This window comes from Lipotes vexillifer, unplaced genomic scaffold (assembly GCF_000442215.2).
Source record: "Lipotes vexillifer unplaced genomic scaffold, Lipotes_vexillifer_v1.1 scaffold306, whole genome shotgun sequence".
NCBI classification, from domain to species: Eukaryota; Metazoa; Chordata; class Mammalia; order Artiodactyla; family Lipotidae; genus Lipotes; species Lipotes vexillifer.
The window spans coordinates 3,189,626-3,205,157 of record NW_006789814.1 but is presented as its reverse complement, the minus strand read 5'-3'; the positions used below and the strand labels follow the sequence as shown (position 1 = coordinate 3,205,157).

The 15,532-nt window shown below is 35.6% G+C and overlaps 1 protein-coding gene across 2 annotated transcripts in view; it reads left to right on the top strand.

Moving 5' to 3' along the window:
- Window positions 1-1,259: 1,259 nt before the first annotated feature.
- Window positions 1,260-15,532, top strand: part of ATF7IP2 (activating transcription factor 7 interacting protein 2) — a 63,401-nt gene continuing 49,128 nt past the window's right edge. The window contains exons 1-4 of one of the 2 annotated variants that reach the window (XM_007462835.1): window positions 1,260-2,116; window positions 3,148-3,272; window positions 7,011-7,145; window positions 7,706-7,804. In XM_007462835.1, coding sequence (XP_007462897.1) covers window positions 1,270-2,116; window positions 3,148-3,272; window positions 7,011-7,145; window positions 7,706-7,804 — 1,206 coding nt within the window. In that variant the 5' untranslated portion in view covers window positions 1,260-1,269. The remainder of the gene's footprint in view (window positions 2,117-3,147; window positions 3,273-7,010; window positions 7,146-7,705; window positions 7,805-15,532) is intronic. The other variant, XM_007462836.1, reaches the window with a different exon arrangement.

The window sequence follows — 15,532 nt, the reverse complement described above, 5'->3', positions numbered from 1 at the left end:
ATTTTTCTGGATTTCCTGATTTTTATGTATACATGACAGGTTTTTGCAATTTGAGTTTGTGATATTTTTTCTTTTTCTAAATAAATACTCATTTAGCCTTCAGGTCTAACAAATCCAGGAACTGTTCCTGGTCAAATGATATAGTGAATGAAAAAAATACAGTAAATGAAAACTTTGAGTAAGAAAATAGATAAGGATAAATCAAATTATTCAGGTAGCTTTGATTGGGTTATTTGCACCTTAAAATGTCTTCCAGTTTAATAAGTGCTCTATAGTTTGTTAGGTAACTGGTCTATCATGTATTATATAATTTTCTTTTTTTTTTGGCTTGTATTATGCCTTTAATTGCCTTTTAATTTGGCAGTTTTCCTTTCTTTTAAACCATTTACTTACCTATGGTTCAGATCAGGCTTGATGTGGATACTGAGAAATAAATACTAAAATATTTTTCCCTGCTATGTAGTAGATTTTTCCTAAATTAACAGAAATAATTCAGAATTAAGGATATATTGAAACCTAACTTGGCTTTCTTATTTGAACTAGCGTCACGTGTATTTTAGTGCTCATTTCATACTGATGATTGTTGAGAATTACTCGTGCAGTACCATTAATTTGGAAATCTGAACATTAGGAAAGCTTTAAAAAGGTGCAACGGTATGTAGAAAATGGAACATTCCACACAAAACATTGTTTTTTGTTTTTATGAAGAAATGCAACTTAATCTTTATATTATCTAAAGTATGGCCTACTTGGATTATTTAAATCAGAACTTAATGGTTATAGTAGTGAGGTGATATAACAAAAAGTGGCCAGATAAATTATCAGACTTAGTATCAAATAGAGGCTTACTGACAGTATAAATTTTTTTTTTTTTTTTTTTGCGGTACGCGGGCCTCTCACTGCTGTGGCCTCTCCCGCTGCAGAGCACAGGCTCCAGACGAGCAGGCCCAGCGGCCATGGCTCACGGGCCCAGCCGCTCCACGGCATGTGGGATCCTCCCGGACCGGGGCACGAACCCACGTCCCCTGCATCGGCAGGCGGACCCTCAACCACTGCGCCACCAAGGAAGCCCCTAAATTTTGACTTAATATAGAGTTATAGAAGAAAATTAAAATTATCAATGACAGATGAAAATGGGTATATTTTTCAATAAAAATAATTATCTAAATCTGGAAAGATTAGTCTCAGCATTACAATTATTTTAATATTGTAAGTAAATGTTAACTTTTGTCTGCTAAATATGGTATCTTAAATTCTAGGATATGAAAGATGGCAAGTCCAGATAGAAGTAAACGGAAGATTTTAAAAGCGAGGAAAACAATGCCTGCAAGTTGCCGGAAGCAAGCAGAGATCCTGAATAAGTCAAAGAATGTTGAAGCACTAAAAACAGCAGCAATTGGGAATAATGTGTCAAGTAGTAATCAGAATTCAAGTACTGATGTCATAAGTAGCAAATGTAGACATTCTGAAAATGATGCTTCCTCTTTGGACTCTATAAAAAATTCAGTATGTGCACCAAAAAGTAAAGTATTTTCTCAGAATTTAATAAAACCACTAGAAAATGTTGATTCCAAAACAAGATTAGAATACACTGAAGAACAAGTTGTGTACCCTTATGAAAAGCCAAGCAAAACAGTAGAATCTCCCAGGAAACTCTTTACACAAGACGCAAAAGATTCACAAAACACTTCTGAAAACCATTTTGAATGTCAGGCAAGTGTAACACGATCCATTTTTGAACATGAAGAGGATTGTAATCTGAAATCCATTTGCTGTCCATCCAGTGTATTGAGTGGTGTAGTTCAGATGTCAAAGTCTACAATAACCAATACCTTGGATGATAAGAGAATTGACAAGATAGTTTCCTATTTAGAAACAAACTCCAATTCTGAGTTATGTGATAAAAGACAAAATAACACTTTAACTTTAAATTCAGATATCCCTTTTGTGCCTGTTGATAAAATACCTAACTTGGTAAATTCAGTCATTTCTAGTAACTGTGCTGCTGACATTTTGAAAAGTGAAGAGTCCTGTAGAACCTGTCATTCCAGCATTTTAAGTTGTGAAAGTACAGATGCAAAGTGGCTGTCCTCATTTGACACTGATAGTAATAACAGTAAGTGCATACTTACATATCTCTTGGAGAAGTTAAAATAGTAACTTTGCTTTGGGCAGTTTCATAATCTCAGAAACAGTAGAGTACACATAGACAGGAAAACAGTTAATGATAATTATTTCAGAGTATCTTATTTCTGAACCATTCTTGGCGGGGAGGGGGAATGGTATCCTCTATGTCCAAAGGGAAGTAAATTCTGGCAAAGAAGGAATCAATCACTTTCCTTTGAAAGTACAACAAAATCAAAAGGTGGTTTATAGAAATTGCTTGGTTTATTTCATTTACACCTTTTCTTTTTTTTGAAGTTTTATTAAATTAATAAGGAGGCTAGTTGAAAGACGGAGTGGGTTTTTAAAATAGTTGAACCCATTTCTTTCCATAGAATTGGCCTGTATATCACATGCCAAGTGTAAGCAGATAGATAAAATGAATACATACAGGTTTGTGTGTAGAGTGAGAAACACATCAAATAATTAACCAATGAAGTTCTAGTGTTATAAAGTTATTAAAATAGCACAAGTAAATTTCATTAAAAGGGTGTTATTGTAGGTTGATGAAATATAAGAAAAACTTGATTTACTAGGATAAATTTTATTTGTTTTCTTGTGTATGCTACAGAGTGATCATTTAACAAGGTGGATTTTAAATTGCTTAAAAATAATAGTAGGATCACCTATTAAAAATATGTAGGACTGCCTAAGTAACTCTAAAAATAATGTAAGACCACCAGGTAAATAACTGTAAACAGAAGATCAAATGCTGTAATTTATTGTTTTTGTTAGTATTAAATAAGTATTAAATGTATATTAAATACTCTGGAAGGAAAGTATATCTGAGACCAGGACTAAAATATTCTTTTTTTTTAAGGATTAGTTTGTCAGAATTTTTTATACAATTACATTTTCTAAAAAATGCTGCTGTGGTCACATTTTAGTTTTTTAATTTGCTTAGGGGGTCCCTAAATTAGAGAATTCCCCTGTTTCCTTCATTAGAAGGAGTATTTTTCTGTCTCATCTTTCCGTCTCCCCAAGGCCATAATCAAAAGAAGAGGATGTTTTCAGAAAACAAAGAAAATGTTAAGCGTGTGAAAACTTCAGAGCAAGTTAATGAAAATATTTCTCTAGCTCTGGGAAAGCAAACAGCATTGCTGGAACAGGTAAAATATTGGGCTTAAATATTTGCTTCAGAAACTTTTACTTTTGATTAGTAAAAAATGGTAAAAGTTAATTGATCTAAACAATGAGTACAGATAACTTTCATGATACAGGGCAGGTATATGAAAACTGAATTATTAGCAGGTGGAGATATTAGGGAAAAATAATTGTTTACATCACCAAAACATCTCTAGATCCTTCAAAATGATCCTATGCAGAGTAACCTACAGAATCACGTGAAGGTAGAGTGCTGTAGTAGAAAGAGAATGGGCTTTTTAGAAATATTATGCTCAAATCTCTTCAAGTCAGACACTACATGACCTTGAGCTTTGTGAACAATTCTGTCTCTTTTGTAGTGGTCATGGCGTTCTTGATCTGCGGCTATAGCTGTTTATTATCACAATTTACCACTACTTCATAGACCCAGGCAACCCGGAAGTTCATTACAAAGTCCTGCTACATTCAGGTTTACTTGCCCTAATTTCCAAGAAATTAGGGAAAGGTTTACTTACCCTAATTTACACAGATATGGTGCATTATCTGACGTTTTGCTTTTATAGCATCATTAAGTGTACTTTTCCTTTTCTTTTTGCCCCATTTCATCTCATTGTACTACAGTTTCCATTAATGTCTGATCAACTCTGACTTTAAGTGTAATGAGCTTCGATTTTAGTAGGTCCTGTATCAGGACTTGTGTTGATGATCATGTTTTGCTATTTTATTACCACTGAAATGTCACAACTAAAAGTCATTATGTGATAGATTGTCTGTTATCAGCTATAATGGACCAAAAAATGTCCCAATCCAAATTACCCTGCTGTTTCAGAAACAAAAATACTGTTTCTAAAATAGGCCATTACAATTACATAGTTACATGTTATATCAATATATATTCACATAATAAATGGAAACCGTTGAAAGACTCATGCAGAATCAGCTTAAAAGGTGAGTCAATACTTCCCCTTTCTACTTCTTATTTTCTTCTGCAAGACCAAAGGAAACATTAATAAAAAATATGTAAATATTCTATTGTTTGCAGGGATGGGGTAGCGGAATTATGTGAAGCATGGATCTAGCTTAAGAGCTTGGGGATTGCAGCTGTGTTACTCCCAGTGATTAGTAGCTGATTTCAGAAATAAGTTCTGATATGGACATATAAATACAAAATTTAATCTTTGAACATTTTAATTTCACTGGCACAGAAAAATCAGGGTTTTCATTCACTACTATTATCTACCTCACAAAATACTTGGTTCAAGTTGACACAGAATATGGTCCTTGCCAGTGAGGTTGAAGGAATGCAGTTTATTTGTTATCCTCCCTCACCACTACCACCAGAAGTTTCTTACATTGTCGGGTGACAGCGTGGGTTTTAGCTAATTCCTATCTTTTATCTATCTCTCAGTAACTAGCTCTCCCTCACTTGATATTTTAATTCCTGTCTGAACAGTTAACTCTCTAAACCACATCTGTTTGTTTTTCTTGTTTGAATCCCAGCGGAATAGGGCCTCCCTTTCTGACATTGTTCTTCCCTACTGAGAGAGTCCCAGAGCAGTTGACTCTTACCTTTTGAGGTTTCAGAAGGATCTTGGCCTGGTTGATTCCAATTAAATTACTGAAGTAGAGGGGTTTTTCTTCCGAAGTCCAAGTTGTTAACCCTACCCACCATTGCAGAAAGTTAAGGCAGATAGGGGAAATATATATATGTATACACACACATACATAATTTCCAGTTTTTCTCCAATCTTTAGGCCACTTTGCCTACCATCTGCAAATTGTAGCTAGGACTTCATCTGATTCCATAATTTTTGACACATTACCATCTGCAGAAGATATGAGGTATTTGGTGGAGGTTATTGTGTCTTCCTTCTGTATGAAGAACATAACCACTAGAACAAATGTGTACTCTACACTAGAGGACGCATGCCTTGGTGGGCAGTTAATCCAAAGTAACCAAGTTTTAAGAGTCTGCCTCCATCTGAATCACCAGGAGTGCTTGTTTAAATTGTGTTGTCTTCAGCTCACTACTAATTGTTTTAAGCTTCTCTTTTCTCAGACTTACCCGATAAGAATCATTATTGGTTCCAGGCCTCTTTTCAGGAAATTGGTGAATCAGGGTAGGTCCTAGGAATTTGTGAATTTAACAAGTATTCCATATGATTCTTCCTTACCAGGGAAGTTTGACGAACACTGTATGGCTTTTGCTTCTTAGCAAAACAGTATTTCCATATTCAAAACAGTTAAATATGTATTCCAAGATTCATCAGGGTATGAACTTCACGTATTGACAGCCAGTGAACTGGCAAGCATGCAATAATCCATAAAAACCACACATGGGGACAGGTAATGGCTGTCAGTAAAAATAGTATGACTTTCTGAGCACTTATTTACATAATACATATGTTTTGAGCAGTTATTAATCAGATATTTAAAAGTTATGAGAGTACAAATGACAATCATGTCTAACAATGTTGAGAAACCACTGTAGAAATGTTAATGAAGCATTACAGAAGAAATCGAGTAGATGATAATGTTGAAGATCAAGAACAATTGGGAATGAAAAGGAAAAACCTTGGGAATAATCAAATAAAACTACTGAATATGACTAATCATCTAGGTGACATCAGTATAAAAAAGTTTTAACACAGAAACTATGTGTTCCAGTTTTGAGTACCAAGAAACAAGATATTATGGGAAGATATAAATATTACTAATAAATACCTTGAATATATCATGACAGATTTTGTTATTAAGAGAGACTAACTACTCTGTTGTGAAAGTTGCTAAAAGGGGCATATACATTGAGCAAACATCTGCAGTGGATATTTCTGAATGTATGGCTCAGCAAAGCCATTCATATCAGTAGGCATTGAGATTAATTTTGCTACCTGAAAATAGGCCAACCTATTTTCTGAAAACTAGCCAGATAATGAAATTCATTAATGTTTCATGTGCTAACTACTATAATCTGATAGAATAGCATGTATTATGCCAGATAGCATTAGTCACATAATTGCTTTTTTCAACTTTAACAATAAATCATCTCCCCCTGCAAAAAAAAACTCAAGGAGATTATCTTGTATATTTATTTCTTTCATTTCAGTTCAGTGTTTTCCATTTTATGGAACTCTTATGTATATTATCTTTTTATGTTCTTATGAAAATCCTATGAGCATCACTTGTTCAACATTGTATGACATCTACCCATTTGTGGACCAGGCAAATGAAGCTCAGAGATGTTGTGACTTCCTGAGGGTCATATAGCTTGTTAATGGTGGGGTCAAGGCTCAAATTTTCATAATTTCCTTTCTGTCTACTACAGATCAACCAGCCATTTTCACTGGGCTCTGGTTTTCAGATAAGTGGAGTCCCTTTTTATAGAATACTAGGTTTCAGCTACAGTCATTAAAAAGTATAAATGGGATATATATAGACTTTTACTATTCCTTTAATTTGTATTATGGAATTCATCCAAAACTGTAGGAAACTAAAATTAGCACTAGGAGAATAAATTTAATTTCTGACTTACCCATATATTTAAATATTAGATGTGTTCTGCTGAATTTGCTATTTAACTTTTATAAACCTTATTGACATCGTAATATAAATACATAAATAAAGTACCTTTTATTAGTTACAGTAAATCCAGAAAAGAGCAAAGCTGTTTCTAAGAAGGAGAAAATAAAATTGCTTTTAAATTTGAAACGTGGAGTGTTTTGGTTTTTATTTTAACATTCTAGGTCGGACATTTGATTCGACAGGAGATCTGTAGTATAAATTACAAACTATTTGATAACAAACTGAAAGAATTGACTGAACGCATTGGGAAGACACAGTGCAGGAGTAAACATGAAGCAATAGCTGATGAACTCTTCGTAAGTTTCTAATTTCATTTTATTTTATTTGAGTCCTTTTAAAAAGTAGAATTTAATGATATTTTACATATTAGGAAAGGAAAACAGTAAAGGTAGACCCAAATCTGATCCCTGGCCACAACCCTGATGTGCTATACCATTGGTAATATAAGTTATTATATCTCAGCTGTATTGGCCCTTGAGAAATACTTGTAGAACTATCAGCCATTCTGTGTCAGTTCAAAATATATTCTATATTAGAGCTTGTATAACCTGTTTCAAACTTTCTTTAGGTTTTTTGTTTTGTTTTACTCTTCTAGGGTTCCTTGCTAATTGGTGTTTCTACCAACATTAATTTTATTGTGGACCAATTAGAAGTTTGATTCTTTTAATCTTCTATTCTTGAACATCTTATAGTAGATCAAACCTGATTTAAATATTTGGCTTACATAAGAATTTCTCATTTATTTGGTGGATGCCTAAGTCTCACAAAATTACATTGGCAAATAGTTTTCTCTCCATCTCTATATGATATATTATCTGGTACTCTGGTTTTGTATTTATTTGTTTTTCTCTTCTAGACAAAAATTAAAAAACTTCAAAGACGTATTAAAACGGTAATGTTATCTCAAAGGAATTGTGTGGAACCAAACGTGGTATCCAGCAATACAGCTTGTAAGGTTGGTATAAATGTATAGGAGTTTTAATAACTTATTTGCCCCACATTATAAGTAGTTGGATTTTAAGAGCAGAATATACTTCCAGCGAAGATATAGGTTTGTTTAAAAGACAATAAATTTATACTTAGAATGTTCCTCTGACTCTATCTCTGGAGAAGATACCCTCAGATAGCCAAAAGTAAATGCCACCTGTATTTATTTCATAAAGTGAGTAGAGAGGTGATTTGTGATTGCCTGTACTGCCTCCCTACCCGCCATTTTATCATGATGAAAAATTTCAAACATAGAAAAGCTGAGAGAATTTTACAGTGCACGCTTGTATAATCAACGTCTAACTTCTACCTTTACTATTTTAATATATTTATTTTTGTCATGTATCTGCCAGCCTACTCATCCCCTAAGCCATGTTTATATTTGGTACATTCATAAGTACTAACGTATTTTGTATCAAAATACACTTTGCAGTGTACACTTCCAAAATATTTCAGCATGGGTATCATTAAGTAGAGTTTAGTATCTGTTTATATTTTTTATATAAAATTTTAAATAATCATAAGTATACATTCACTGAATTTTTACTTACGTCTTTATTCCCTTTAGTATCATATTTGCGCTAGCCTCAATAAATCAATTGGGAAGCATTTCCTTCCCTGTTTTCTGAAAGTTTGTGCAAGATTTTTATTACTTCCTTAAATGTTTGATAGAATCCACCTTGAAAACTATCTGGGCAAGGACCTTTCTTTGTAGGAATACTTTTTCCTGAAAATGTAATTCTTTCATAGGTATACAGCAATTCAGATTTTCCTATTTCATTTTGTGTATTAGTTTTGTAAGTTATCTTAGGAAGGAATTTGTCCATTTCATCTAAGTTGATGATTTTGTTGGCATAAAGTTATTGATAAAATTCCCTTGTCCTTTTAACCTTTGTAGATCTGTAGTGATATACTCTGTTTCATTTCTGATACTAGTATAATCTGTGTTTCCTTTTTTTCTTTCTTTCTTTCTTTCTTTTTCTTTCTTTATTTTCACATCTTTATTGGAGTATAATTGCTTTACAATGGTGTGTTAGTTTCTGCTTTATAACAAAGTGAATCAGTTATACATATACATATGTTCCCATATCTCTTCCCTCTTGCGTCTCCCTCCCTCCCACCCTCCCTATCCCACCCCTCCAGGCAGTCACAAAGCACCAAGCTGATCTCCCTGTGCTATGCAGCTGCTTCCCACTAGCTATCTAACGTACGTTTGATAGTGTATATATGTCCATGCCTCTCTCTCGCTTTGTCACAGCTTACCCTTCCCCTTCCCCTTATCCTCAAGTTCATTCTCTAGTAGGTGTGTGTCTTTATTCCTGTCTTACCCCTAGGTTCTTCATGACATTTTTTTTTCGTAAATTCCATATATATATGTTAGCATACGGTATTTGTCTTTCTCTTTCTGTCTTACTTCACTCTGTATGATAGACTCTAGGTCTAGCCACCTCATTACAAATAGCTCAATTTCATTTCTTTTTATGGCTGAGTAATATTCCATTGTATATATGTGCCACATCTTCTTTATCCATTCATCCGATGATGGACACTTAGGTTGTTTCCATCTCCGGGCTATTGTAAATAGAGCTGCAATGAACATTTTGGTACATGACTCTTTTTGAATTTTGGTTTTCTCAGGGTATATGCCCAGTAGTGGGATTGCTGGGTCATATGGTAGTTCTATTTGGAGTTTTCTAAGGAACCTCCGTACTGTTCTCCATAGTGGCTGAACCAATTCACATTCCCACCAGCAGTGCAAGAGTGTTCCCTTTTCTCCACACCCTCTCCAGCATTTATTGTTTCTAGATTTTTTGATGATGGCCATTCTGACTGGTGTGAGATGATATCTCATTGTAGTTTTGATTTGCATTTCTCTAATGATTAATGATGTTGAGCATTCTTTCATGTGTTTGTTGGCAGTCTGTATATCTTCTTTGGAGAAATGTCTATTTAGGTCTTCTGCCCATTTTTGGATTGGGTTGTTTATTTTTTTGTTATTGAGCTGCATGAGCTGCCTGTAAATTTTAGAGATTAATCCTTTGTCAGTTGATTCATTTGCAAATATTTTCTCCCATTCTGAGGGCTGTCTTTTGGTCTTGTTTATGGTTTCCTTTGCTGTGCAAAAGCTTTGAAGTTTCATTAGGTCCCATTTGTTTATTTTTGTTTTTATCTCCATTACTCTAGGAGATGGGTCAAGAAGGATCTTGCTGTGATTTATGTCATAGAGTGTTCTGCCTATGTTTTCCTCTAAGAGTTTGATAGTTTCTGGCCTTACATTTAGGTCTTTAATCCATTTTGAGCTTATTTTTGTGTATGGTGTTAGGGAGTGATCTAATCTCATACTTTTACATGTACCTGTCCAGTTTTCCCAGCACCACTTATTGAAGAGGCTGTCCTTTCTCCACTGTATATTCCTGCCACCTTTATCAAAGATAAGGTGACCATATGTGCATGGGTTTATCTCTGGGCTTTCTATCCTATTCCATTGATCTATCTTTCTGTTTTTGTGCCAGTACCATACTGTCTTGATTACTGTAGCTTTGTAGTATAGTCTGAAGTCAGGCAGCCTGATTCCTCCAGCTCCATTTTTTGTTCTCAAGATTGCTTTGGCTATTCGGGGTCTTTTGTGTTTCCATACAAATTGTGAAATTTTTTGTTCTAGTTCTGTGAAAAATGCCAGTGGTAGTTTGATAGGGATTGCATTGAATCTATAGATTGCTTTGGGAAGTAGAGTCATTTTCACAATGTTGATTCTTCCAATCCAAGAACATGGTATATCTCTCCATCTGTTTGTATCATCTTTAATTTCTTTCATCAGTGTCTTATAATTTTCTGCATACAGGTCTTTTGTCTCCTTAGGTAGGTTTATTCCTAGATATTTTATTCTTTTTGTTGCAATGGTAAATGGGAGTGTTTTCTTGATTTCACTTTCAGATTTTTCATCATTAGTATATAGGAATGCCAGAGATTTCTGTGCATTAATTTTGTATCCTGCTACTTTACCAAATTCATTGATTAGCTCTAGTAGTTTTCTGGTAGCATCTTTAGGATTCTCTATGTATAGTATCATGTCATCTGCAAACAGTGACAGCTTTACTTCTTCTTTTCCGATTTGGATTCCTTTTATTTCCTTTTCTTCTCTGATTGCTGTGGCTAAAACTTCCAAAACTATGTTGAATAAGAGTGGTGAGAGTGGGCAACCTTGTCTTGTTCCTGACCTTAGTGGAAATGCTTTCAGTTTTTCGCCATTGAGGATGATGTTGGCTGTGGGCTTGTCATATACGGCCTTTATTATATTGAGGAAAGTTCCCTCTACACCTACTTTCTGCAGGGTTTTTATCATAAATGGGTGTTGAATTTTGTCAAAAGCTTTCTCTGCATCTATTGAGATGATCATATGGTTTTTCTCCTTCAATTTGTTAATATGGTTAATCACATTGATAGATTTGCGTATATTGAAGAATCCTTGCATTCCTGGAATAAACCCCACTTGATCATGGTGTATGATCCTTTTAATGTGCTGTTGGATTCTGTTTGCTAGTATTTTGTTGAGGATTTTTGCATCTATGTTCATCAGTGATATTGGCCTGTAGTTTTCTTTCTTTGTGACATCCTTGTCTGGTTTTGGTATCAAGGTGATGGTGGCCTCGTAGAATGAGTTTGGGAGTGTTCCTCCCTCTGCTATATTTTGGAAGAGTTTGAGAAGAATAGGTGTTAGCTCTTCTCTAAATGTTTGATAGAATTCGCCTGTGAAGCCATCTGGTCCTGGGCTTTTGTTTGTTGGAAGATTTTTAATCACAGTTTCAATTTCAGTGTTTGTGATTGGTCTGTTCATATTTTCTATTTCTTCCTGATTCAGTCTTGGCAGTTTGTGCATTTCTAAGAATTTGTCCATTTCTTCCAGATTGTCCATTTTATTGGCATAGAGTTGCTTGTAGTAATCCCTCATGATTTTTTGTATTTCTGCAGTGTCAGTTGTTACTTCTCCTTTTTCATTTCTGATTCTATTGATTTGAGTCTTCTCCCTTATTTTCTTGATGAGTCTGGCTAATGGTTTATCAATTTTGTTAATCTTCTCAAAGAACCAGCTTTTAGTTTTATTGATCTTTGCTATTGTTTCCTTCATTTCTTTTTCATTTATTTCTGATCTGATTTTTATGATTTCTTTCCTTCTGCTAACTCTGGGGTTTTTTTGTTCTTCTTTCTCTAATTGCTTGAGGTGCAAGGTTAGGTTGTTTATTCGAGATGTTTCCTGCTTCTTAAGGTGGGCTTGTATTGCTATAAACTTCCCTCTTAGAACTGCTTTTGCTGCATCCCATAGGTTTTGGGTCGTTGTATCTCCATTGTCATTTGTTTCTAGGTATTTTTTAATTTCCTCTTTGATTTCTTCAGTGATCACTTCGTTACTAAGTAGTGTATTGTTTAGCCTCCATGTGTTTGTATTTTTTACTGCTCTTTTCCTATAATTGATATCTAATCTCATGGCGTTGTGGTCGGAAAAGATACTTGATATAATTTCAATTTTCTTAAATTTACCAAGGCTTGATTTGTGACCCAAGATATGATCTATCCTGGAGAATGTTCCATGAGCACTTGAGAAAAATGTGTATTCTGTTGTTTTTGGATGGAGTGTCCTATAAATATCAATTAAGTCCATCCTGTTTAATGTATCATTTAAAGCTTGTGTTTCCTTATTTATTTTCATTTTGGATGATCTGTCCATTGGTGAAAGTGGGGTGTTGAAGTCCCCTACTATGAATGTGTTACTGTCGATTTCCCCTTTTATGGCTGCTAGTTTTTGCCTTATGTATTGAGGTGCTCCTATGTTGGGTGCATAAATATTTACAATTGTTATATCTTCTTCTTGGATCGATCCCTTAATCATTATGTAGTGTCCTTCTTTGTCTCTTCTGATAGTCCTTATTTTAAAGTCTATTTTGTCTGATATGAGAATTGCTACTCCAGCTTTCTTTTGGTTTCCATTTGCATGGAATATCTTTTTCCATCCCCTTACTTTCAGTCTGTATGTGTCTCTAGGTCTGAAGTGGGTCTCTTGTAGACAGCATATATATGGGTCTTGTTTTTGTATCCATTCAGCCAATCTGTGTCTTTTGGTGGGAGCATTTAGTCCATTTACATTTAAGGTAATTATCGATATGTATGTTCCTATTCCCATTTTCTAAATTGTTTTGGGTTCGTTATTATAGGACTTTTCCTTCTCTTGTGTTTTTGTCTAGAGAAGTTCCTTTAGCATTTGTTGTAAAGCTGGTTTGGTGGTGCTGAACTCTCTCAGCTTTTGCTTGTCTGTAAAGGTTTTAATTTCTCCATCAAATCTGAATGAGATCCTTGCTGGGTAGAGTAATCTTGGTTGCAGGTTTTTCTCCTTCATCACTTTCAGTATGTCCTGCCACTCCCTTCTGGCTTGTAGAGTTTCTGCTGAGAGATCAGCTGTTAACCTTATGGGGATTCCCTTGTGTGTTATTTGTTGTTTTTCCCTTGCTGCTTTTAATATGCTTTCTTTGTATTTAGTTTTTGACAGTTTGATTAATATGTGTCTTGGCGTATTTCTCCTTGAATTTATCCTGTATGGGACTCTCTGTGCTTCCTGGACTTGATTAACGATTTCCTTTCCCATATTAGGGAAGTTTTCAACTATAATCTCTTCAAATATTTTCTCAGTCCCTTTCTTTTTCTCTTCTTCTTCTGGAACCCCTATAATTCGAATGTTGGTGCGTTTAATGTTGTCCCAGAGGTCTCTGAGACTGTCCTCAGTTCTTTTCATTCTTTTTTCTTTATTCTGCTCTGCAGTAGTTATTTCCACTATTTTATCTTCCAGGTCACTTATCCGTTCTTCTGCCTCATTTATTCTGCTATTGATCCCATCTAGAGTATTTTTCATTTCATTTATTGTGTTGTTCATCATTGTCTGTTTCATCTTTATTTCTTCTAGGTCCTTGTTAACTGCTTCTTGCATTTTGTCCATTCTATTTCCAAGATTTTGGATCATCTTTACTATCATTATTCTGAACTCTTTTTCAGGTAGACTGCCTATTTCCTCTTCATTTGTTAGGTCTGGTGGGTTTTTATCCTGCTCCTTCATCTGCTGTGTGTTTTTCTGTCTTCTCATTTTGCTTATCTTACTGTGATTGGGTTCACCTTTTTGCAGGCTGCAAGTTCGTAGCTCCCGTTGTTTTTGATGTCTGTCTCCAGTGGCTAAGGTTGGTTCAGTGCGTTGTGTAGGCTTCCTGGTGGAGGGGACTAGTGGCTGTGTTGTGGTGTATGAGGCTAGATCTTGTCTCTCTAGTGGGCAGGTCCACGTCTGGTGGTGTGTTTTGGGGTGTCTGTGGACTTATTATGATTTTAGGCAGCCTCTCTGCTAGTGGGTGGGGTTGTGTTCCTGTTTTGCTATATGGTTGGCATAGGTTGTCCAGCACTGTAGCTTGCTGGTCGTTGAGCGAAGCTGGGTGCTGGTGTTGAGATGGAGATCTCTGGGAGATTTTCGCCGTTTGATATTATGTGGGGCTGGGAGGTCTCTTCTTGACGAGTGTTCTGAAGTTGGCTCTCCCACCTCAGAGGCAGAGTCCTGACTCCTGGCTGGAGCAGCAAGAGCCTTTCATCCACTCGGCTCAGAATAAAAGGGAGAGAAAGTAGAGAGAATTAGTATAAGTAGGAGGAAATAGGAAAGAAAGAAAGAAAGAAAGAAAGAGAGGAGGGAAGGAAGGAAGGAGGGAAGGAAGAAAGAAAGAAAGAAGAAAAGAAAGGAAGAAGGCAAGAAGGAAAGAAAGGAGGGAGGGAGGGAGGAGGGAAGGAAGGAAGGAATGAGGGAAGGAAGGAAAAAATACAGAAAGAAAGAAGATACAGTAAAATAAAATAAAGTATAATAAAGTTATTGAATTAAAAAAATAATTATTTAGAGGAAAAAAAAAAGGGAAGGATAGAACCTTAGGACAAATGGTGGAAGCAAAGTTATAGAGACAAAATCTTACATAGAAGCATACACATATACCCTCACAAAAAGAGGTAAAGTGGAAAAAATCATAAAACTTGCTCTCCAAGTCCACCTCCTCAATTTGGGACGATTCGTTGTCTCAAAAAGGGAAGGAAGGAAGGAAAGATAGAAAGAAGGTAAAGTATAACAGAGTTCTTTAAATTAAAATTAATTATTAAGAAAAAAATTAAAAAAAAAAATGGTCGGATAGAACGCTGGGACAAATGGTGGAAGCAAACCTATACAGACAAGATCTCACACAGAAGCATACACATACACATTCACAAAAAGAGGAAAAGGGGAAAAAATCATAGATCTTGCTCTAGAAGTCCGCCTCCTCAATTTGGGATGATTCGCAGTGCCTGTGTTCTGGTGGATGAGGCTGGATCTTGTCTTTCTGGTGGGCAGGTCCACGTCTGGTGGTGTGTTTTGGGGTGTCTGTGGACTTATTATGATTTTTGGCAGCCTCTCTGCTAATGGGTGGGGTTGTGTTCCTGTCTTGCTAGTTGTTTGGCATAGGATGTCCAGCACTGTAGCTTGCTGGTTGTCGAGTGAAGCTGGGTGCTGGTGTTGAGATGGAGATCTCTGGGAGATTTTCACCGTTTGATATTATGTGGAGCTGGGAGGTCTCTTGTGGACCAGTGTCCTGAAGTTGGCTCTCCCACCTCAGAGGCACAGCACTGACTCCTGACTGCAGCACCAAGAGCC